This window comes from Oncorhynchus mykiss, chromosome 24 (assembly GCF_013265735.2).
Source record: "Oncorhynchus mykiss isolate Arlee chromosome 24, USDA_OmykA_1.1, whole genome shotgun sequence".
In the NCBI taxonomy this organism is placed as follows: Eukaryota; Metazoa; Chordata; class Actinopteri; order Salmoniformes; family Salmonidae; genus Oncorhynchus; species Oncorhynchus mykiss.
Window position 1 is genome coordinate 33,647,488 of NC_048588.1, and position 22,108 is coordinate 33,669,595.

At 48.3% G+C, this 22,108-nt stretch overlaps 2 protein-coding genes across 6 annotated transcripts; one reads left to right on the top strand and one right to left on the bottom strand.

Moving 5' to 3' along the window:
- Position 1: 1 nt before the first annotated feature.
- numa1 (nuclear mitotic apparatus protein 1) lies at positions 2-18,511 on the bottom strand. 4 transcript variants are annotated; one of them, XM_036961534.1, is made up of 25 exons: positions 18,349-18,511; positions 16,900-16,953; positions 16,713-16,798; positions 16,514-16,593; positions 16,335-16,423; positions 16,022-16,096; positions 15,824-15,914; positions 15,591-15,735; positions 15,240-15,376; positions 14,833-14,944; positions 14,632-14,749; positions 13,892-14,032; positions 13,554-13,667; positions 9,035-13,432; positions 8,699-8,908; positions 8,410-8,597; positions 8,181-8,318; positions 3,369-3,483; positions 2,801-3,026; positions 2,513-2,649; positions 2,095-2,409; positions 1,852-1,944; positions 1,474-1,752; positions 1,281-1,321; positions 2-929 (listed from the first exon to the last, which is right to left on the bottom strand). In XM_036961534.1, exons 2-25 carry the CDS (start codon positions 16,939-16,941, stop codon positions 926-928), a joined length of 7,374 nt encoding a protein of 2,457 aa, XP_036817429.1. In that variant the 5' UTR covers positions 16,942-16,953; positions 18,349-18,511; the 3' UTR covers positions 2-925. The 4 variants fall into 4 exon arrangements, with proteins under 4 accessions (XP_036817429.1, XP_036817425.1, XP_036817426.1 ...); XM_036961530.1 differs by having other exon boundaries at positions 3,345-3,483; XM_036961531.1 differs by having other exon boundaries at positions 3,345-3,483; positions 18,431-18,499.
- Positions 18,512-18,828: 317 nt separating this feature from the next.
- lrrc51 (leucine rich repeat containing 51) lies at positions 18,829-21,141 on the top strand. Of its 2 annotated transcripts, XM_021581543.2 has the most exons (5): positions 18,829-18,909; positions 19,172-19,243; positions 19,610-19,815; positions 20,015-20,163; positions 20,716-21,141. In XM_021581543.2, exons 2-5 carry the CDS (start codon positions 19,192-19,194, stop codon positions 20,852-20,854), a joined length of 546 nt encoding a protein of 181 aa, XP_021437218.1. In that variant the 5' UTR covers positions 18,829-18,909; positions 19,172-19,191; the 3' UTR covers positions 20,855-21,141. The 2 variants fall into 2 exon arrangements, with proteins under 2 accessions (XP_021437218.1, XP_021437217.1); XM_021581542.2 differs by having other exon boundaries at positions 18,851-19,243.
- Positions 21,142-22,108: the final 967 nt, after the last annotated feature.

Genomic DNA, 22,108 nt, shown 5'->3' on the forward strand with positions numbered 1-22,108 from the left:
CCCAATGACTCATTTTTTATTTAAACATGATAACACACGAGTCATCAGACTCTAAAATCATTCAAACACTTGTTTCAGGGGCCTTACAGACAGTGATACTGAGTCCATTTCGGTTCCACTAACAGGCTCAAATCACAAGTCTCCTGTGACGGGGAAGAGATTCTGGGGCTGTCGGTGAAATGGCAGGGGGTTGAAGTAGGTAGGTAGGCTGACTATGGCCTGGTGGTACTTGTACCAAATTAAGACACTGGCAGGTTGACTTTCTGGACAGAATTTAATCAAAACGCCTTTGAAAATATTCCCAAACTATACAGTGGAATACCCTACTCACAAATTAATGACCGTGTAGTATTTGAGAATGGAAATCTTTCTGAGCATTAAATCCAGACCGTTATTTTGGATTAAGTCGCACTGCCATAAGGTAAAACGTGGAATTCCCTTCACAAAACTTCACCTTTCAAAATATTTGCTAGATTGTTTTATACTTTTTATTTGAAAGATAATACATGTGTGTATATATGATACAAAAGGTTTTAAAGCAAGTTTAAAGCAGGTTTAAAAAGCCAAAGAAGATGAGATGAAAAAGTCAAAGTGTAATGCATCATCATCATCATCATCATCATGATTCAGTGTACCAGTATACACGTACAGTAGGTGACCTATAACAGTATTGGATACCTCACCACCCCATTGAACAGGGCTTCACTAATACAATTACATCATTAGGAGGTCAAATTAAATAAAACATTGAGATTTTAAATCTCAAAAGAAACCAAATTATTAAAACCCAAAATAGCACTAAGTAAATATAATATAACCTCTGGTGAAAGTACACTTGTATTTATTGCACATAAAATGATTATTCTTGGGAGAGTTTAAAGTGTTTAGGGCGATTAGATGTTCATTCACATCTTTCTCCTGAAGTTCATCTGTGGGGAGAGAGAGAGAGGGAAAAAAACATGTTTTATTAGTGAGAAGAGAGGAACACACTGGATAATCACCCAGACACCTAAGTGAATAGCAGGTCTGCATTGATGAAATGAGTCGACTGTCAAAACGCTGGAAGTAGTGCTCCCAAAAGGCATGTTATTACACAGTCCTGCAGACAGTCAGGTGTAATGTAGCAAACAGGGAATTTAGAAAACACGTCACCACAAACTAACACCGTAACCCCAAGGGACGATCCGTACCCCCCCCCCCCCCCCCCCCCCCGACAGACACACCCCTGCAGCACAGCCCAGTTAACAAAGCAGCTGAGTGAAACAGAAATGATAGAAAACCTGCTCAGATGAATGGGCTTTCCAACCAACACCTCAGGTTCCTAAACACACACCGTATCGCTGTAGTTAGACACATGGTCTGATACGGGGTGGTGGGGGGGAGGGGTCAAACAGCATGTCCAATGTGGCTAGAAATCATCTCGTATGCAAATGATCATACAACGCTTGTCCAGAGAAAGGAAGTGGTTCTCACCTTGCGTGCGCTGGTGGGGTTCTTTGGAGACTTGCTGCTGTTGGTCCGTGGGGACTTCCTCTGTGCCTTCCCTGCCGGCTGAGGGGACTTCACACTCCCGGCTCCACTGCGGGGAGACTTCCCGTCTCCGGACCGCGGGACACGGGAGCTTTTGTTCCCTGGGGATTTACGGGTGGAGCTGCGAATCTTACTCATGCCTCTCTGTAGGAAGCCGCTCTTGGAAGCTGCCTTACGAGGCGTGTTGTCAATGGAGAACACCATGGACTGTCTCCGCTCAGCCTGAAAGAGAGGATGGGTGGATATTTTAGGCCTACTGCTTGGAGTATGCTAACAACCATTGCTGCTAAGAAAACAAACCAGAGGAAGAGAGAGACTCACAGGGCTAAGAGGCTGGCGGTTGTTGGATGAGCTGAAACGACCTCCTTTAGGGGTAAGAGGGCGCGGGAAACAGCTGGTTGCCATCCTCTTAGCCTGAGAAAAGAGAATTCAGTAACTGTAGAATTAAACAAACCGGTTAATGATTGAACCCCCACATTAACATCTACATCCTCCCCTCCACCCTCACCTCCCCTCCCCTCCACCCTCACCTCCCCTCCACCCTCACCTCCCCTCCACCCTCACCTCAGGTGTGTCTGGTTCCTGGTCTTTGGCTGAGCGTTTGAGTGACAGGTTGCTCCCCCTGAGGTTGTGCGTGTTCTGGTTGTTCAGGGTGCTGCTGGCTTTAGGTTTGGGGGGCATCAGTGAGAGGCGGTGAGAGCCGTAGGCTGGCCTGGTGGCCGTGGTGCTGTCGGCCGGTCCCGGGTGGAGTGAGAGCCGGTGGGATGACAGAGACTCCTGAATCTGTCCGGGCATCACAGAGGCTCTACGGATGGTCTCCGTGGGGTCGCCCATGCGCAGGTCATCGTCGGTGAACTCAAAGGACGGTCCCAGGCTGGGCTGCAAGGGGGAGGAGGCAGGGTTTGGAGATTGGATGATTACAAGCAAAACATATTTTTGAGAAAGTGACAGATGGCTAGATGGAGAGTGAGGAACAGTGTACCCTGGACTCCAGAGGATAGCTGCTCTTTAGATGAGGCAGACAGGACTGGTTTCTGGCCTGCAGCTCAGCGATGCGTAGCCAGTCATCAGCAGCATGCTCAGGCTCATTCTCTGCCCCCACACAGAACTGGCCCGTACCTACACAACGTGCAGAACATAAACATACTGTAGTACAAACTCTGGGCCAATCAACCTCTTGGTGCCTCCTTGAACATCTGGAAGGCAATGGAGAAGTGTCACCGGCTAAGGACAAGGGGCTCGTTGTAGAATGTGTGTAAACGTTTCGTACTCTGTGGAGCTGCAACGTGGACGGTGCTACGACGGTATCCAGGGAGACTGAGGAGCTGATCGCTCAACGCAACGGCAGGTTTTCCGGGTGTGTGGAAGATCTCCATGGAGACAGGTCGTGCAGTGTGTGTTCTTCCGGTGATGTTGGGATGGGAGTGGACGGAGGCCAGGCTGTAGAACGTCTCGTTGTCACTATCCCCTCCTGCTCCTCTGCGACCAGGAGTCGTCTGCATGGGGGGGGGAGAGAGGAGAAGTCAACCATCCCACTCACTCCTCAGCAGGTCAACCAACCTAAAAGACCGCTAGATGGGCATTGAAAACCAAAAGGTGATACAGGGTGCTCCCAAGAATGTAGCGAGAGAGAGAAGTGAGAGTGGTGAGAGAGAGAGGTGAGAGTGGTGAGAGTGGTGAGAGAGAGAGAAGTGAGAGTGAGCGCGAGAGGTGAGAGAGAGAAGCGGGAGTGAGAGAACGAGAGAGAGAATGTGAGAGAGAGAGAGAGAGAGAGAGAAAACGTGCAGTGAGAGGTGTCCCAGTGCTCCCTCCACCTTGCTCATGGTGATGTTGATGACCTGGGTGGTCCTTCGGCGTCTAGCTGAGGAGGTGGGTGGTCTCTTCCTGGCTGAGTCCAGAGCCAGCTCTCCCAGAGATGTGATGCTGCTCTCCAGCCGGCGCTCAGTACTGGTCCTGGGGAGAATAACCCTGATGAACTTCTTTATAGTAGCAGTTAAACTAGTGGTGCCGGTCCTGGAGAGAATAACCCTGATGAACTTCTTTATAGTAGCAGTTAAACTAGTGGTGCCGGTCCTGGAGAGAATAACCCTGATGAACTTCTTTATAGTAGCAGTTAAACTAGTGGTGCCGGTCCTGGAGAGAATAACCCTGATGAACTTCTTTATAGTAGCAGTTAAACTAGTGGTGCCGGTCCTGGAGAATAACCCTGATGAACTTCTTTATAGTAGCAGTTAAACTAGTGGTGCCGGTCCTGGAGAGAATAACCCTGATGAACTTCTTTATAGTAGCAGTTAAACTAGTGGTGCCGGTCCTGGGGAGAATAACCCTGATTAACTTCTTTATAGTAGCAGTTAAACTAGTGGTGCCGGTCCTGGGGAGAATAACCCTGATTAACTTCTTTATAGTAGCAGTTAAACTAGTGGTGCCGGTCCTGGAGAGAATAACCCTGATGAACTTCTTTATAGTAGCAGTTAAACTAGTGGTGCCGGTCCTGGAGAATAACCCTGATGAACTTCTTTATAGTAGCAGTTAAACTAGTGGTGCCGGTCCTGGAGAATAACCCTGATTAACTTCTTTATAGTAGCAGTTAAACTAGTGGTGCCGGTCCTGGGGAGAATAACCCTGATTAACTTCTTTATAGTAGCAGTTAAACTAGTGGTGCCGGTCCTGGAGAGAATAACCCTGATTAACTTCTTTATAGTAGCAGTTAAACTAGTGGTGCCGGTCCTGGAGAATAACCCTGATTAACTTCTTTATAGTAGCAGTTAAACTAGTGGTGCCGGTCCTGGGGAGAATAACCCTGATTAACTTCTTTATAGTAGCAGTTAAACTAGTGGTGCCGGTCCTGGGGAGAATAACCCTGATTAACTTCTTTATATTAGCAGTTAAACTAGTGGTGCCGGTCCTGGGGAGAATAACCCTGATGAACTTCTTTATAGTAGCAGTTAAACTAGTGGTGCCGGTCCTGGAGAATAACCCTGATTAACTTCTTTATAGTAGCAGTTAAACTAGTGGTGCCGGTCCTGGAGAATAACCCTGATTAACTTCTTTATAGTAGCAGTTAAACTAGTGGTGCCGGTCCTGGGGAATAACCCTGATTAACTTCTTTATAGTAGCAGTTAAACTAGTGGTGCCGGTCCTGGAGAATAACCCTGATTAACTTCTTTATAGTAGCAGTTAAACTAGTGGTGCCGGTCCTGGAGAATAACCCTGATTAACTTCTTTATAGTAGCAGTTAAACTAGTGGTGCCGGTCCTGGAGAATAACCCTGATTAACTTCTTTATAGTAGCAGTTAAACTAGTGGTGCCGGTCCTGGGGAATAACCCTGATTAACTTCTTTATAGTAGCAGTTAAACTAGTGGTGCCGGTCCTGGAGAATAACCCTGATTAACTTCTTTATAGTAGCAGTTAAACTAGTGGTGCCGGTCCTGGGGAGAATAACCCTGATTAACTTCTTTATAGTAGCAGTTAAACTAGTGGTGCCGGTCCTGGAGAATAACCCTGATTAACTTCTTTATAGTAGCAGTTAAACTAGTGGTGCCGGTCCAGGGGAGAATAACCCTGATTAACTTCTTTATAGTAGCAGTTAAACTAGTGGTGCCGGTCCTGGAGAGAATAACCCTGATGAACTTCTTTATAGTAGCAGTTAAACTAGTGGTGCCGGTCCTGGAGAGAATAACCCTGATGAACTTCTTTATAGTAGCAGTTAAACTAGTGGTGCCGGTCCTGGGGAGAATAACCCTGATTAACTTCTTTATAGTAGCAGTTAAACTAGTGGTGCCGGTCCTGGGGAGAATAACCCTGATTAACTTCTTTATATTAGCAGTTAAACTAGTGGTGCCGGTCCTGGGGAGAATAACCCTGATTAACTTCTTTATAGTAGCAGTTAAACTAGTGGTGCCGGTCCAGGGGAGAATAACCCTGATTAACTTCTTTATAGTAGCAGTTAAACTAGTGGTGCCGGTCCTGGAGAGAATAACCCTGATGAACTTCTTTATAGTAGCAGTTAAACTAGTGGTGCCGGTCCTGGGGAGAATAACCCTGATTAACTTCTTTATAGTAGCAGTTAAACTAGTGGTGCCGGTCCTGGGGAGAATAACCCTGATTAACTTCTTTATAGTAGCAGTTAAACTAGTGGTGCCGGTCCTGGGGAGAATAACCCTGATTAACTTCTTTATAGTAGCAGTTAAACTAGTGGTGCCGGTCCTGGGGAGAATAACCCTGATGAACTTCTGTATAGTAGCAGTTAAACTAGTGGTGCCGGTCCTGGGGAGAATAACCCTGATTAACTTCTTTATAGTAGCAGTTAAACTAGTGGTGCCGGTCCTGGAGAATAACCCTGATTAACTTCTTTATAGTAGCAGTTAAACTAGTGGTGCCGGTCCTGGAGAGAATAACCCTGATTAACTTCTTTATAGTAGCAGTTAAACTAGTGGTGCCGGTCCTGGAGAATAACCCTGATTAACTTCTTTATAGTAGCAGTTAAACTAGTGGTGCCGGTCCTGGGGAGAATAACCCTGATTAACTTCTTTATAGTAGCAGTTAAACTAGTGGTGCCGGTCCTGGAGAATAACCCTGATTAACTTCTTTATAGTAGCAGTTAAACTAGTGGTGCCGGTCCTGGGGAGAATAACCCTGATTAACTTCTTTATAGTAGCAGTTAAACTAGTGGTGCCGGTCCTGGGGAGAATAACCCTGATTAACTTCTTTATAGTAGCAGTTAAACTAGTGGTGCCGGTCCTGGAGAATAACCCTGATTAACTTCTTTATAGTAGCAGTTAAACTAGTGGTGCCGGTCCTGGAGAACAACCCTGATTAACTTCTTTATAGTAGCAGTTAAACTAGTGGTGCCGGTCCTGGGGAGAATAACCCTGATTAACTTCTTTATAGTAGCAGTTAAACTAGTGGTGCCGGTCCTGGGGAGAATAACCCTGATTAACTTCTTTATAGTAGCAGTTAAACTAGTGGTGCCGGTCCTGGGGAGAATAACCCTGATTAACTTCTTTATAGTAGCAGTTAAACTAGTGGTGCCGGTCCTGGGGAGAATAACCCTGATGAACTTCTGTATAGTAGCAGTTAAACTAGTGGTGCCGGTCCTGGGGAGAATAACCCTGATTAACTTCTTTATAGTAGCAGTTAAACTAGTGGTGCCGGTCCTGGAGAATAACCCTGATTAACTTCTTTATAGTAGCAGTTAAACTAGTGGTGCCGGTCCTGGGGAGAATAACCCCGATTAACTTCTTTATAGTAGCAGTTAAACTAGTGGTGCCGGTCCTGGAGAATAACCCTGATTAACTTCTTTATAGTAGCAGTTAAACTAGTGGTGCCGGTCCTGGAGAACAACCCTGATTAACTTCTTTATAGTAGCAGTTAAACTAGTGGTGCCGGTCCTGGGGAGAATAACCCTGATTAACTTCTTTATAGTAGCAGTTAAACTAGTGGTGCCGGTCCTGGGGAGAATAACCCTGATTAACTTCTTTATATTAGCAGTTAAACTAGTGGTGCCGGTCCTGGGGAGAATAACCCTGATTAACTTCTTTATAGTAGCAGTTAAACTAGTGGTGCCGGTCCTGGGGAGAATAACCCTGATTAACTTCTTTATAGTAGCAGTTAAACTAGTGGTGCCGGTCCTGGAGAGAATAACCCTGATGAACTTCTTTATAGTAGCAGTTAAACTAGTGGTGCCGGTCCTGGAGAATAACCCTGATTAACTTCTTTATAGTAGCAGTTAAACTAGTGGTGCCGGTCCTGGAGAATAACCCTGATTAACTTCTTTATAGTAGCAGTTAAACTAGTGGTGCCGGTCCTGGAGAATAACCCTGATTAACTTCTTTATAGTAGCAGTTAAACTAGTGGTGCCGGTCCTGGAGAACAACCCTGATTAACTTCTTTATATTAGCAGTTAAACTAGTGGTGCCGGTCCTGGGGAGAATAACCCTGATTAACTTCTTTATAGTAGCAGTTAAACTAGTGGTGCCGGTCCTGGAGAGAATAACCCTGATGAACTTCTTTATAGTAGCAGTTAAACTAGTGGTGCCGGTCCTGGAGAATAACCCTGATTAACTTCTTTATAGTAGCAGTTAAACTAGTGGTGCCGGTCCTGGGGAGAATAACCCTGATTAACTTCTTTATAGTAGCAGTTAAACTAGTGGTGCCGGTCCTGGAGAGAATAACCCTGATTAACTTCTTTATAGTAGCAGTTAAACTAGTGGTGCCGGTCCTGGAGAATAACCCTGATTAACTTCTTTATAGTAGCAGTTAAACTAGTGGTGCCGGTCCTGGGGAGAATAACCCTGATTAACTTCTTTATATTAGCAGTTAAACTAGTGGTGCCGGTCCTGGAGAATAACCCTGATTAACTTCTTTATAGTAGCAGTTAAACTAGTGGTGCCGGTCCTGGAGAATAACCCTGATTAACTTCTTTATAGTAGCATTTAAACTAGTGGTGCCGGTCCTGGGGAGAATAACCCTGATTAACTTCTTTATAGTAGCAGTTAAACTAGTGGTGCCGGTCCTGGGGAGAATAACCCTGATTAACTTCTTTATAGTAGCAGTTAAACTAGTGGTGCCGGTCCTGGAGAATAACCCTCATTAACTTCTTTATAGTAGCAGTTAAACTAGTGGTGCCGAACACACATTCTAAACCTACCTGTTGATCTGACGGGTATTCATGGGGGTGAAGTAGAGGGTCTCCAGTGAATCCCCTCCCAGAGCACGCCGTTTAGCAGCTACGCGCTCCGAGCTACGCACCAGGGGAGTACTGGACTCGTCAGGCTCCATTGGCCTCCTACAGGGCAGGGAGAGACGAAGATGTATACCAGTCACCTAGCTGCAAGTCAAGGTCAGAGGAGATGGAGACGGAAGAGAAGGTGGGTTACGTGGTAGTGTTGAGGGAGTCGTCCAGGCTCAGGTCCAGGCTGTCGCCGCTGATCTCCTGGTGAGTCTGGCTCTGGGGGACTTTCAGGGAGACACTCTCTCTACCCCCTCTCATCTTCTCAATCCTGCCTGGTCCCCTCTCAGGTCGAACCTGGCTCTGCTCCCGAAGGTGACGATCAGCAAACGCAAGCTGTAAAAAAAAAACCACACAAATAATGTTAGTTTCATGTCAACATGAAGCTGACATCCTGTATGATATAATGCATAATATAACCTGATTGAGAGGTATACCTGTGCTTCCAGAGTGTTGATCTTGGAGCCGAGGCTCTTCTCTTTGCTCCTGGCCTTCTCCAGCTCCTTCTGCAGCAGCTTCATCTCTGTGGTAACAGCGTTGACCTCATGCTCTCTGACCTCTAGGCTGCGCTGCAGCTCCGTCACCTGCTCCTGAGACTCCACAAGCTGCTGCTTCTTCCCCGAGTAGTGGCTCTTGGCCTTCTCAACCTGGGAACAAAAATATACCACACCTCAACCTCCAAGACAAACCGGAATAATTCTATCCACTGCCAGGGTGAGGTGTGTGTTAGCTCAGAGATGTGTTATGTGGTTGTGTTTACTGGTCAGACTCACCTGTGTTTTGTAGTGTTCCACTACCTCAGTGTTGGCAGCAAGTTGTTTCCGTAGATCTCTGACCTGCTTCTCCCACTCTGTTCCCTCCATCTGTTCTCTCAGCAAGGCCAGTTCCTCTTGCAGTACAGCCTCCAGCCTCTGGGCGGCACTACATTTAATCTCCAGGACCTGGTTACCCTCAGTCAGCCTCTCCTTCTCCAGGAGCAGGGCATCCAGCTGTTGTCTCTGGCCACTTTCTGTGCTCTCTGCCTGGGCTCGCAGCTCAGCCATGCTCCCTTCCAGCTCGCTCTGGTTCTGCTCTGCCTGGAGGGCCCGGGTTAACAGAGCCTCCTTCTCTTGCTGGAGCACAGAGAACTGCTCCATCAACTCCTTCTCCACCTGGCCTGCTGCCTGCCCTTCCTCCTTCTGCCTGGCTAGATCCTCCCTCAGGACAGCCTCCTGGTGCTCCAGGCTCTGCTGGTGGAGGGACACCTCCCCTCTCAGTGTCTCCTTGGCCTCCCTCTCCTGGAGGACTGTGGCCTGCACCTCCTGTAGCAGTCCCTTCTGTAGGGAGTTTTCCTCCTGCTGCTTGGCCAGCTGCACCTGTAAGGCAGTGTGCTCCTCTCTCAGGGGGCCCTCGCTCTGCACCTCCTCCAGACGGCTGACATATGTGGAGATCTCCTGGCGGAGTTGTGTAGCCTCCTGTCTCAAGGTGCTGAGCTCCAAGTCCTTAGCTGCTTGGAGGGCCACCATCTTCAGAGTGGCCTCCTCTCTGGCTCTCTCCTCCTTCACGGTCAGCTCTCTCAGCTCCTCCTGTTGCCTGGCCAGCTCCTCTCTCAGTACCTCCACTGACTCCTTCTCCATATGGGCCTCCTGCAGCACCTCCTTCTGAAGGGAGATCTCCTGCTCTCTCTTAGCTAGCTGCTCCTGTAAGGTAGTGGCCTCCTCTCTCAGAGTGCTGAGCTGCAGGTCTTTAGCTGCAGCCAGAGACGACACTACCTCCAGCTGAGCCTGTAGGGCCTCCATCTTCACAGTTGTCTCCTCTCTTGCGTTGCCCTCCTGCTCCCTCAGCTCCTCCTTCCCCCTCTGCACCTCCTCCAGACGGCTGACATGTGTGGAGATCTCCTGGCGGAGTTGTGTAGCCTCCTGTCTCAGGGTGCTGATCTCCAAGTCCTTAGCTGCTTGGAGGGCCACCATCTTCAGAGTGGCCTCCTCTCTGGCTCTCTCCTCCTTCACGGTCAGCTCTTTCAGGGCCTCCTGCTGCTCCTCCAGGCTCTGTTCTAAGGATTGAGCTCTCTGCTGCTGGCGGATTAACTCCTCTCTCAGCTCCTCCTGTTGCCTGGCCAGCTCCTCTCTCAGTACCTCCACTGACTCCTTCTCCATGTGGGCCTCCTGCAGCACCTCCTTCTGAAGGGAGATCTCCTGCTCCCTCTTAGCTAGCTGCTGCTGTAAGGTAGTGGCCTTCTCTGTCAGAGTGCTGAGCTGCAGGTCTTTAGCTGCTTGGAGGGCCTCCATCTTCAGAGTGGCCTCCTCTGTGCTCTTCGCCTCCTGCTCCCTCAGGGCAGCCTCCTGGTGCTCCAGGCTCTGCTGGAGCTCTGCAGCTCTCTGCTGGTGGAGGGTCACCTCCCCTCTCAGAGCGTCTACCGCCTCCTCCTGGAGGGCTGCAGCCTGGGCCTCCTGCAAGACCTTCTGTAGGGAGCTGTCCTCCTGCTGCTGGACAAGCTGCTCCTTCAGCTCTCTAAGGGCCTCCTGCTTCTCCTCCAGGCTCTGCTGGAGCTCTGCAGCTCTCTGCTGGTGGAGGGACACCTCTCCCCTCAGCTCCTCCTGCTCCTTGGCCAGCTCCTCCTGTAAGGCTCTGTGCTCCTCGCTCAACATGCTCTCCATCCGAATCTTCTCTGACTGCACGTCCTTTAGATCAGCTGCCCGTTTGGCATTCTCCTGGCAGAGTACAGAGGCCTCCTCTCTCAGAGTGTTGAGCTGCAGGTCTTTAGCAGCAGCCAGAGACAACACTACCTCCAGCTGAGCCTGTAGGGCCTCCATCTTCACAGTTGTCTCCTCTCTTGAGTTTCCCTCCTGCTCCTCCTTCCCCCTCTGCACCTCCTCCAGACGGCTGACATGTGTGGAGATCTCCTGGCGGAGTTGTGTAGCCTCCTGTCTCAGGGTGCTGAGCTCCAAGTCCTTAGCTGCTTGGAGGGCCACCATCTTCAGAGTGGCCTCCTCTCTGGCTCTCTCCTCCTTCACGGTCAGCTCTTTCAGGGCCTCCTGCTGCTCCTCCAGGCTCTGTTCTAAGGACTGAGCTCTCTGCTGCTGGCGGATTAACTCCTCTCTCAGCTCCTCCTGTTGCCTGGCCAGCTCCTCTCTCAGTACCTCCACTGACTCCTTCTCCATGTGGGCCTCCTGCAGCACCTCCTTCTGAAGGGAGATCTCCTGCTCTCTCTTAGCTAGCTGCTCCTGTAAGGTAGTGGCCTTCTCTCTCAGAGTGCTGAGCTGCAGGTCTTTAGCTGCTGCCAGAGACGACACTACCTCCAGCTGAGCCTGTAGGGCCTCCATCTTCACAGTGGCCTCCTCTCTGGTGCTCTCAGTCTGCTCCTTTAACACTCTCATAGCAACCTCCTGCACCTCCAGGCTCTGCTGGAGCACTGAAGCTCTCTGCTGATGAAGGGACACCTCCCCTCTCAGTTCCTCCTGCTGCCTGGCTAGCTCCTCCTTCCCCCTCTGCACGACCTCCAGATGGCTGACATGTGTAGAGATCTCCTGGCGGAGTCGAGTGGCCTCCAGTCTGGCGCTATCCTCCTGCTGCCTCAGCTCTTCCACCAGTGTTCCTCTGTGCTCCAGGTCCTGCTCCAGCCTCTCATACTCCTGTCTCTTCCTATCATTGTCCTGGATGGCTGAGTCCAGCTGCTGCTGTAGGGCTGACACGCTCTCCTCCAGTTCCATACGTTTAGACTCCTGTTCCCCAGCCAACTGCCTCGCCTCCTCAACTGACAGGGCCTCCGCGGCACGCCTCCTCTCCACCTCCTCCTGCTGCGAGATGACTTCCTCCTTGAGTGAGGTCAGTTCTTCCTGTCGTCTCTGGGAGGCAAGAGAGGTGGTGGACTGTAGCTCCTCCTCCAGCCTCCGGAGGCTCTCCTCCTTCTCCCTGAGAGACGACTCCTTCTCCCTGAGAGCTGCCGAGGTCTCCTCATTCCTCTCCCGGACCTCTTCGACCTGCTCCTTCACTATCCGCAGCTGCTCCAGCTGGGCAGTGTGCTCTTCTCTCAGGGCCTCCATGTTTTTGCCCTCCTGACACAACTCCTTCAGCAGAGAGATCTGGTCCATCAGGCCAGCGAGCCGCTCTCTCATGTTATTGATTTCATTCTCCTGAGCGGCAAGCTCCTCCCGTAGCTCCTCCTGCTGTAAGCGGTACTCCTCTTGTTGCATGGCTAGCTGCTCCTCCCTGGCCCTCACCTCCTCTCTCAGGCTGCTGAGCTCCAGGTCTTTGGCTTCAGCGAGAGACGAGGCAGTGGCTCTCTCTGTCTGGAGGGTCTCTATGTTCTCTGTGGACTGGAGGAGGAGACACTCCTTCTCCCTCTGAGCCTCCTCCAGCTGGGCCATCTGTTCCCCCAGGCTCCTCACCTCCTCCTGGAGACGAGAGAGCTCCTCCCTCACCGCTTCCTTCTCCCTGTGGGCTTCGGACTGCGCCTCCTTTTCTAGGGAGATCTCCTCTTGCTGCCTAGCCAATTGTTCCTGCAGAGCAGTGTGCTCCTGCCTCAGGCTGCAGAGGTCCGTAGCATGTGCAGTTATCTCCTGGTGCAGTCGAGTGGCCTCCTCTCTAACGGCCTCCTCCTGCTCCTTCAGCTCTTTTAACGCCTTCTCAGATGCAGCCATCTCCTCCTGTAGGACCTCCCTCTGTAGAGCGCTCTCCTGCTGCTGCTTGGTAAGCTGCTTCTCCCTGACCTGCACCTCCTCCTCAGCCCTCCTCAGAGAGTCACCCATGGTGTCCACGTGGCTGGTCAGCTCCTGGATCTCCTCTCTGGCCTTCCTCTCCTGCCGCTCCATAGCCAGGTTCAGCTCCCCTCTCTGAATGCACTCCTGCTGCACCTCCTCCCCCAGCGCCTTCACCTCCTGCTCCCTTTGTTGTACAGTCTGGGTAAGGCTGGCCACCTCAGCAGTCAGGGTGTGGAGCTGGGCAGTCAGGGACTCCCTCTCCTCCTTGGAGGCCAGCTCCAGAGCCTCTCTGTCAGCCCGCAGAGCACTCAGGGCTTCCTGGAGCTCAGTCACCAGGACCTGCAGTCTCTGGCTCTCTGCCTGTAGCGAGGCCCTCTCCTGGGCATGCAGGGTGGCAGCCTGCTCCTTCTCCCCCTTCAGACGGGCGATGGTGCACTCACACTCTGCGTGCCTGAGGGTGGCATCAGCCAGCTCCTGTTTCAGCTGCTCCCACTGTGGGGGTAAACAAGGAAGGACGTGTGGTTAAAAACACTGAAACTAAAATTTGGATGTAATGTCACCCTTGAACATTGTGACAAATGATCCAGCTTTAAGTATCTGGGTAAATGCTAACCTCCAAGATAGGGCCCATAACCTCTCCTTTTTCCTGCATTTTGGCTTTACTCAGCTCGTCCTCTAGAGAGGAGATCTTGCTCTGCAGGATCAGCATCTGTTCATTCAGACACTCCTAACAGACAGAAAGAAGAATGAAGAGAACGTAAAAAGAGTAAGCACAAATTGAGATCTTCTGGGCCTCTAGTCATAAAGAGTCTCCCGAGTGCTGATCTAGAAGCAGGCCCCCTCTGTCCAAGTCATTTTTAGTCATTGTGTTGTAAAATGGCAAAACTGATCAAATATCAGCACTCCTACTCAGACACTTTATGAATATGGGACCTGTTCTATAGGCCTCACCTTCTGAGCAGTGGCCCGGTTGAGTTCAGCCTGAAGGTGGCAGTGTCTGCTGCTCCACTCCCCCTGAGCAGAGTCCTGGGCCTCAGTCAGCCTGTCCACCTCAGCCTCAGCACTCGCCAACCGAGCAATCACTTCACGCATCTGACACACACAAATGATGAGACAGTTGTCCGTTAGTAAATCACTATAGGCTGTGTATGGTTTAAATGACTTGATTTCAAAAGGTTAAACTGCAGCCATTTTTATCTCAATATCAAACCTTTTCTGGGTAAACATTTAGTATCTTAATGTTGTTATTTTTTCTATTAAAATTGTCAAAAAGTAAACCAAAATAGCTCATTAGCAAAGAGCAATTTCTCAAGCAATCCTTTTTCTAGGACTGTCTGGGAGTGGTCTGAGTGAGGGGTCTAATTGGACGAGCTTAAAAGGGAGGGATATGCAACCTGAAAACTTGCTGTTATTGGCAGAGGTTTTGAAACTCTCTCTGTTGTTATTGGTCCATTAACTTTTACCATCTGGTGAGGTCACCGGTCAGGCCAAAACTCCATCCCACCAAAACAGGCTGGAATTCCAGCTGTCTTATCAAACAGATCTCACACTAAAAGGGTATTATAACTTTCACAACCTCAGTGTGGGGGAAATGTTTATATTATATATTTATATATATAAAAACAGAGGGAAAATCAAATGTTTTCCTGCACTGGGCCTTGAAGCTAGCGTGTACAAGGAGAGTCCTTCACCTGGGCAGAAAGGGTGCCATTCTCCTCTGTCAGGTTATCCACCTTCCGCTCCATCTGAGATGAGTTAGTCTTTAACGCCTGGCACTCCTTCAGCACCTCATGGAGACGGGTGCGCAGCCTAATAGAGAGAGAACGCAGTTACACACACACACCTAGCATTACCTCAGTATGACCTTGACCCTCCTCTCTCTCCCTTCCTACCCCTCGTTCTTGCTGTGCAGTTCTTGTAGCTCATCCCGGGGCTCCTGCTCCTGCTCAGCCTGTTCCCTCAGCAGCTTCTCAATACGGTGCTGCAACTGACAGATCTGACTCTCTACAGGAGGGTGAAAGAGCAGTGTTAGGTTCTAAATATCAGAGTAAGAAATCTACAGGCACTATGAAAGCTCCAACCAAGTTTAATCACCCATTGCTCGCAGTCAGCGTTCCAATAACATCTGGTGTAAACCCTCGACTATATCTTTGAATATTTCAAAGGGATACCTGATAATTAACAATATCCCAAGTTCAGCCAGAACTCATCAGCAGGAACAGTAAGAATCCAGAGGAAGTAGTGGAGAAACAGCAGGTACATCCTTATTAAAATCAGACAGAGCCAGGTAGGTAGGTACCTCTCTGGGTGAGGGTGGCGGCGCTGGTGGTCAGGTCTTTCTCCAGCTCATCCCTCATGTCTCTCTCCTGACGCAGCTGCCTCTGCAGCTTCTTCAGCTGGAACTGAGGAGTGTTCATCACATCCTGCAGGGGAGAACTGCACAGGCGGGTGGGAGAAAACAGGAAAAGGCACCGGTTACTCACAAAGATCAGTGTTCCCACCTAGCATACAGATCATTAGTCCAGCGAGCAAACATCAGCTGTTCTAGACTAGTACCTCACTAGGGCCGTAGCTAGGATACCATAGATGGGATACTAGAAGAGGAACGAGTGAGCACTAACAGAGGAGACACGGAGGGACAGAGTAATACCTGACAGACGAGGACGCAACAGTTTGTAGGTCCAGAAACTGAACTGAACCGATCTTCTTTCTGCGCCGGAAAACCGGGGACTCCTCATCGTTGAACAAGGAGGATGAGGAGGTACTGGAGATGTCACTGTTGAAACTAAACAGGGCTGAGAGAGAAAGAGTATGCGTGTTTCTGTACTGCAACCATAAGGTGAACTGTTGAACGTAACCTGAAACATGTGAGTGAAGGCTTACGCTTCTTCCTTAGATATTTCTCCAAGTTCTCACTCAAGTAGAGGCTATTCTCATTGTCCAAAACAAAGCGGAGCATGGAGGCAAGCTCAACCTTTAGGGAGGAAAAACAGAAGTTAGTCACATAAGTGCACTGCTATCGGGCAACAAGAAAAAATGTAAGTTCATGGTATGCCACTAAGAGCACAAGGACCCTCCTACCTCAAACTTGTATTCCAGTTGGTTCAGGTCAACATGGTTGTTGATCACACTATGGTAGTACAGGAGCACAAGCACCTGAGAACAACACAAGTATAAAAACAGGCCACCCAGGGGATCTGGGTTAGAGGTGGGCTGGATCATTAACTCACTGCATGTAACCAATAAACTTTGCTTTGAGAGAGAGTTGGGTCAAGTGTAGAGCTGAACACAATGCAGTGGCCTCTGAGCATTCCATCCATCAATTCATGATGTATACTTGGGCTCGAGATCACATTTGGTCAGTGAATAAAACCCAGTTGTATGAACCTGATACCTTGGATAACTCCACCTCCAAGTTTAGGCCATTGCAGATGTTGTCCCAAGAGATGAGAGCTCCCCGTTCTGTGCTGCACCTACAGTCACCTGGAAAAACACAACAGCAGGACTATTAGCCATGTGTCTGTGGGGGAAAACAAAACCCCCCTCCCCCCATGACCAGTGAGTGTGACTCACCTTGCAGGAAGTCAGAGACCACTTTCAGCCTCTCCTGAACAGGCTGGTCCAAATAGGACTTAGCGGGCTCTTCCTTTCTCCTGTCAGAATCACAAACATCAATGATCAACACAAGAAGCAAAACTACCAAATCAGCGAAATCCAGACGAGGACAAATATCTATGGTTCTAAGCTATTACGGAACATTGTTTTTACTCACAGTTTATAGACGAGCTTCAACAACAAAACGCCATCCTGTAAATCGTTGATGCGCCGCACCGGGACGTCCACATTCAGGTGGTTAACCTAGTGACGAAAAAAATTATGTATTCAATTTAGCAAGGCATACCAAACGAAGTACTTAGAGCTTATATTGGTTACGACCACAGAAAACAAAGCAGACTTACCCATTCCAACAGTGCATGCTCTTTATCAAGGTGAAGCACCATCTTTGCTGCTCACTAGACAATGGAAAACAGACAGACATTAGTATCAATCATTCCACTGTATGGAAGAAAGAAGAACGCTCAGTCTAAGAAGCTAGCTTGCTATCATAAGCTATCAGCAACTCCAACTACACTACGTGACCAAAAGTATGTGGACACCTGCACGGGAAACATCTCATTCCAAAATCATGGGCATTAATATTATGGAGTTGGTCCCCCCTTGGCTGTCATAACAGGAGAGGAGATGGCTGCAAAGTTCTTCCACACCGATCTCGACAAACCATTTCTGTATGGACCTCGCTTTGTGCACAGGGGCGTTGTCATTCTGAAACAGGAAAAGGCATTGTCCAAACTGTTGCCAAAAGTTGGAAGCACAGAATCATCGAGAATGTCATTGTAGGCTGTAGCGTTAAGATGTCCATTTACTGGAACTAATGGGGCCTAGGCCAAAACATGAAAAACAGCCCCAGACCATTAGTCCTCCTCCACCAAACTTTACAGTTGGCACTATGCATTGGGGTAGGTAGCGTTCTCCTGGCATCCACCAAACACAGATTCATCCGTCGGACTGCCAGATGGTGAAGCGTGATTCATCACTCCAGAGAACTCTTTTCCACTTCTCCAGAGTCCAATGGCGGCGAGCTTTACACCACTCCAGACGACACTTGGCATGGAGATCTTGGGCTTTTGTGCAGCTGCTCAGCCATGGAAACCCATTTCATGAAGCTCGCGAAGAAAAGTTATTGTTCTGACCTTGCTTCCAGAGGCAGTTTGTAACTCATCAGTGCGTGTTGCAAACGAGGACAGTTGACTTTGATGTGCTACGAGCTTCAGCACTCACATTCTGTGAGCTTGTGTGGCCTACCACTTCGCAGCCAAGCCATTGTTGCTCCCAGATGTTTCCACTTCATAATAACAGCACTTACAATTGACGGGGCAGCTCCAGCAGGGCAGACATTTGAGGAATTTACTAGTTGGAAATGTTGCATCCTATGAGGGTGCCACATTGAACGGTTCAGTAAAGCCATTCTACTGCCAATGTTAATCTATGGAAATTACAGGCTGTGTGCTGAAATAGCCGAATCCTCTAATTTGAAGGTGTCAACATACATTTGTATACTGTATATAGTGTAGCTATTTAGTTAACGTTACTAGCTACCTAAAGATAAAGTAACTTGTTACTTAGAGAAAGGAATATCAAAAGGATATCTGGGTAATAGCTAACGTTAGCTAGCTACTCGACAGCTATAAATGGTACTTAAAGAAAGGAATTTATGGTTACTACCTAACGGCTAACGTTACTCCCAGTGCTAACGTTAGCAACTAGCTAACAGTCAGTGAGACTAGCAAACTAAACGTTACACTAACTTGTTAATTAAACAACTATTAACGAGTAGAAGTATGTCTTACCTTTGAAATTAGCTAGCTATTGGTAGAAAACATTTAGAAATTCCGTCTCGAAAATACCAAACTCTAGGTAGCACCCGCTTACCAAAATAACTTTGTGTTTCGAACACCAGGTCTATTTTTGAAGTGCTAAGAAGTATACTCTTTCAAATTTCGGCGCTGGTGATTATCAAGCCTTCCTATTGGAGGCATTCAGAGCTGCAAGACGCCAATTGGTTATTTGTGCAGAACTCGCCATTTTGTGAGCGAATAAAAATCTAATGTAGTTTTCAGTTCATCATTTCTTATGAATAAAACATTAATAGTAATTATTCAAACGTATACACTATTCTATTGTAAGGGAACATTTCTGAACATTATTCAATGGGCTTTCTGCAACAATGTACAATTTAATAAATAAAATAAATACGTTTAATTAAATATTTAAACTACAATTCCCATATTCCGAAGACTCGTCTCCTTGGAAACCGACTGTTGTAGTGTAGTTCTCGCTCATTGTGATGAAAATACAAACAAGTGTCTAGCACATGATAGCTAGCTAGCTGTGTGTGGGGGTTTTTAGGGGTAAAATAGCTCAATTACGTTTGATTCATTGTAGGCAGAAAACTTGTTATAGAAATCTAGAAATGTAGCTATGTCATTTTTATTTTGTATGCCTTGAACAGAGATGAAGTCAAGTGAATAGACGTTGTTTGAGTTGTAGCTAACTTAGCAGGAACGTTAACGATAGCATGGACAAAATAGCTAGGCTAAGTGCAAAGATGATACAGTAATCCTCCTTTCAATTAGCTGGATTCATTTAAATATTATATTTATTATCGTACAGGTTAGCCAAAAGGCTGTAAAATGTATGGCGCTCCTGTGGATTTATCATTCAAATGCCTCAGCTCAATGACAGGTAAACCAGCAGGTTCTTTCACATGACTATTAATGCGGATGAAGGAAAGGATTCCACTATTGAGATGCAATTCAGAGCGTTGTACTTCTTCCTCAACACTTTTTTACCAGTGGAGGTTGCTGAGAGGAGGACGGCTCATATTAATGGCTGGAATGGAGTCAATGGAGTGGTATCAACCACATGGAAACCACGTCTGATTTGTTTGATACTCTTCCATTGACTCCATTCCAGCTATTATTATGAGCCGTCCTCCCCTCAGAAGCCTCCACTGCTCTCTACCCTCTTGTGCCTGTGTCTCAATAGTCGTGGCTTCCTTTCCTATTCTCAATGCCCCTTCTAAGTCCTCTCACACAACTTCTCTCTCAGACGCTCTGACGGAGGAGCCAAATCAGGGCTTGCGGCCACTGAAGCGAAATGCAGAGAAGAAGTTCTGCAGCCGCTCGCTGCGTCTCAACAACAACATCATCACAGACTTGAGTGGCTTCAATGATATGGTCTCAGCCTTCCTCTCAGAGCCCTCACAGCTCGCCTGGGTCGACCTGTCCTTCAACGACATCTCACACATAGACCCAGTGAGTTGAGTCCACGTAGTCACGTACATACAGTGGCTCTGGTCAAAAGTAGTGCACTATATAGGGGATATTGTGTAAAATCGAGACAAGTCTACTGTCTCCCTGAACAGCCACAGCCTGGCAGGGGGGTCAAATGAAGGGCTCTAGTACATTAGCAGTGATCACTCTAAACCCTGTGTGTGTGAACTTTGTGTCCCAGGTCCTGGTGGAGCTGAAGGAACTGCGGGTGTTGTATCTCCATGGTAACAGCATCTGTAACCTTTCAGAGGTGGATAAGCTGGGCGCCCTGCCCTTCCTACATACACTCACCCTGCACGGCAACACCATGGAGAATGAGGGGAGCAACAGGTACACACACACTTAGCATCACAGGGATTAAATGAGAAAGGTGAGGACAGCTGCTAAACCTACACATGCACACAGTAAACTCATCCACACACACATACGCAAACACAGGCCGGCACCAATGTGCCTCCCCTTAGCCCCAGATGGGGGGGTGGGATGGGTTACAGGGGTTGTTTATTCCACTCATACTCTTAGTGTGATCTCAACGTGCTGTCTGAATGCTGTCTGTTCGCAGAGGGCTATGTGGCTCTGAGCCCTGTGTGTAATAGGTGCTGGGTTAGAGTTGCAGCTGTGTAGCATTCTGACTGGCGCATCAAATGAGCAGAGATATCCTGTTACACACCAGCTCTCTGCTTGTCTGCATAGCAACACGGCCAAATCCTACGGAGTTTTGAGCATTCTCCCTCTCTACTCAGTGCTAAATGACTACTGGTTTACAGTGTATGTATGTGTTCAGCCCTGGAGCCTTATGGTAAAAAAAAAAAACTGAAGTTTGTGTACCTGGACAAACACCCAGTTATAAGAACCCCTGTGTGTGTGTGTGTGTGTGTGTAGGGGGTATGTGATTGCGGCTCTGCCTCACTTGAAGAAGTTGGACTTCAGTGCTGTTACACGGCAGGAGCGAATCATGGCCCAAGTCTGGCATCGCCCTGGGAACCTTGGCAAAAACACCAGGAAGAACCAGGACAACTGACCTGTCACCACAGAAACGGAGGGAGGGGGGGACACAATCGTCATGCCAACCAACCAAAAGGTTCCAGAACAACAGGCTTACATCAGGAGGCCTTCTGACTGAAGCATCATGTAAAAGTACAATATGAATCTACTCATCAGAAACTCTGTCTGGTGTCTGTCTTAGAGTTGGGGGGGGATAGTACATCTACAGTAGATGTGATTTCTGCTTAATTAGGATATTCCTGACCTTTTTGCCACCTTGACCTATATAATTATTAAACTGGAACAGAGGCCACCCAGGCTAAAGGTATAGAGTCCTCTCAATCAAACTGTCCAATATGCACCTTTTTACACTAAACAAAAATATAACGCAACATGCAACAATTTCAAAGATTTTAGTTACAGTTCATATAAGGAAATCAGTCAATTTTAATAATTCACTAGGCCCTAAATCTATGGATTTCACATGACTGGGAATACAGATACCTTACAAAAAAAGGTAGGGGCGTGAATCACAAAACCAGTCAGTATCTGGTGTGACCACCCTTTGCTTCATGCAGCGGGACACATCTCCTTCGCATAGAGCTGATCAGGCTGTTGATTGTGGCCTGTGGAATGTTGCTGGATATTGGCGGGAACTGGAACACGCTGTCGTACATGTCGATCCAGAGCATCCCAAACATGCTCAATGGGTGACATGTCTGGTGAGAATGCAGGCCATGGGAGAACTGGGACATGTTCAGCCTCCAGGAGTTGTGTAAAGATTCTTGTGACATGGAACCGTGGATTATCATGATAAAACGTGATGGCGGTGGATGAATGGCACGACAATGTGCCTGAGGATCTCGTCACTGTATCTCTGTGCATTCAAATCACCATCAATAAAATTCTATCGTATTCATTGTCCGTAGCTTATACCATAACCACACTGCCACCATGGGACACTCTGTTCACAATGTTGACATCAGCAAACCGCTCATCCACACAATGCTATACACGCTGTCTGCCATCTGCCCGGTACAGTTGAAGCCAGGATTCATCCGTGAAGAGCACACTTCTCCAGCATTCCATTGGCCGTCGAAGGTGAGCATTTGCCCACTACAGTTACAACGCCGAACTGCAGTCAGGTCACGACCCTGGTGAGGACGACGAGCACGCAGATTAACTTCCCTGAGATGATTTCTGACAGTTTGTGCAAACCCACATTTTCATCAGCCCTCCGAGTGGCTGGTCTTATACGATCCCGCAGGTGAAGTAGCCGGATGTGGTGGTC

Bases quoted from the DNA above. Each gene is read 5' to 3' on its own strand.
- numa1 (XM_036961530.1), bottom strand. From the start codon at position 16,941: ATGGTGCTTCACCTTGATAAAGAGCATGCACTGTTGGAATGG. The intron at 8,598-8,698 runs GTATACCTCTCA...TTTTTTTTACAG, and splicing joins TCAACACTCTGGAAGCACAG to CTTGCGTTTGCTGATCGTCA. The intron at 2,650-2,800 runs GTACGAAACGTT...CACGTTGTGTAG, and splicing joins CCACGTTGCAGCTCCACAGA to GTACGGGCCAGTTCTGTGTG.
- lrrc51 (XM_021581543.2), top strand. From the start codon at position 19,192: ATGTATGGCGCTCCTGTGGATTTATCATTCAAATGCCTCAGCTCAATG. The intron at 19,816-20,014 runs GTGAGTTGAGTC...TTTGTGTCCCAG, and splicing joins ACATCTCACACATAGACCCA to GTCCTGGTGGAGCTGAAGGA. The intron at 20,164-20,715 runs GTACACACACAC...GTGTGTGTGTAG, and splicing joins GAGAATGAGGGGAGCAACAG to GGGGTATGTGATTGCGGCTC.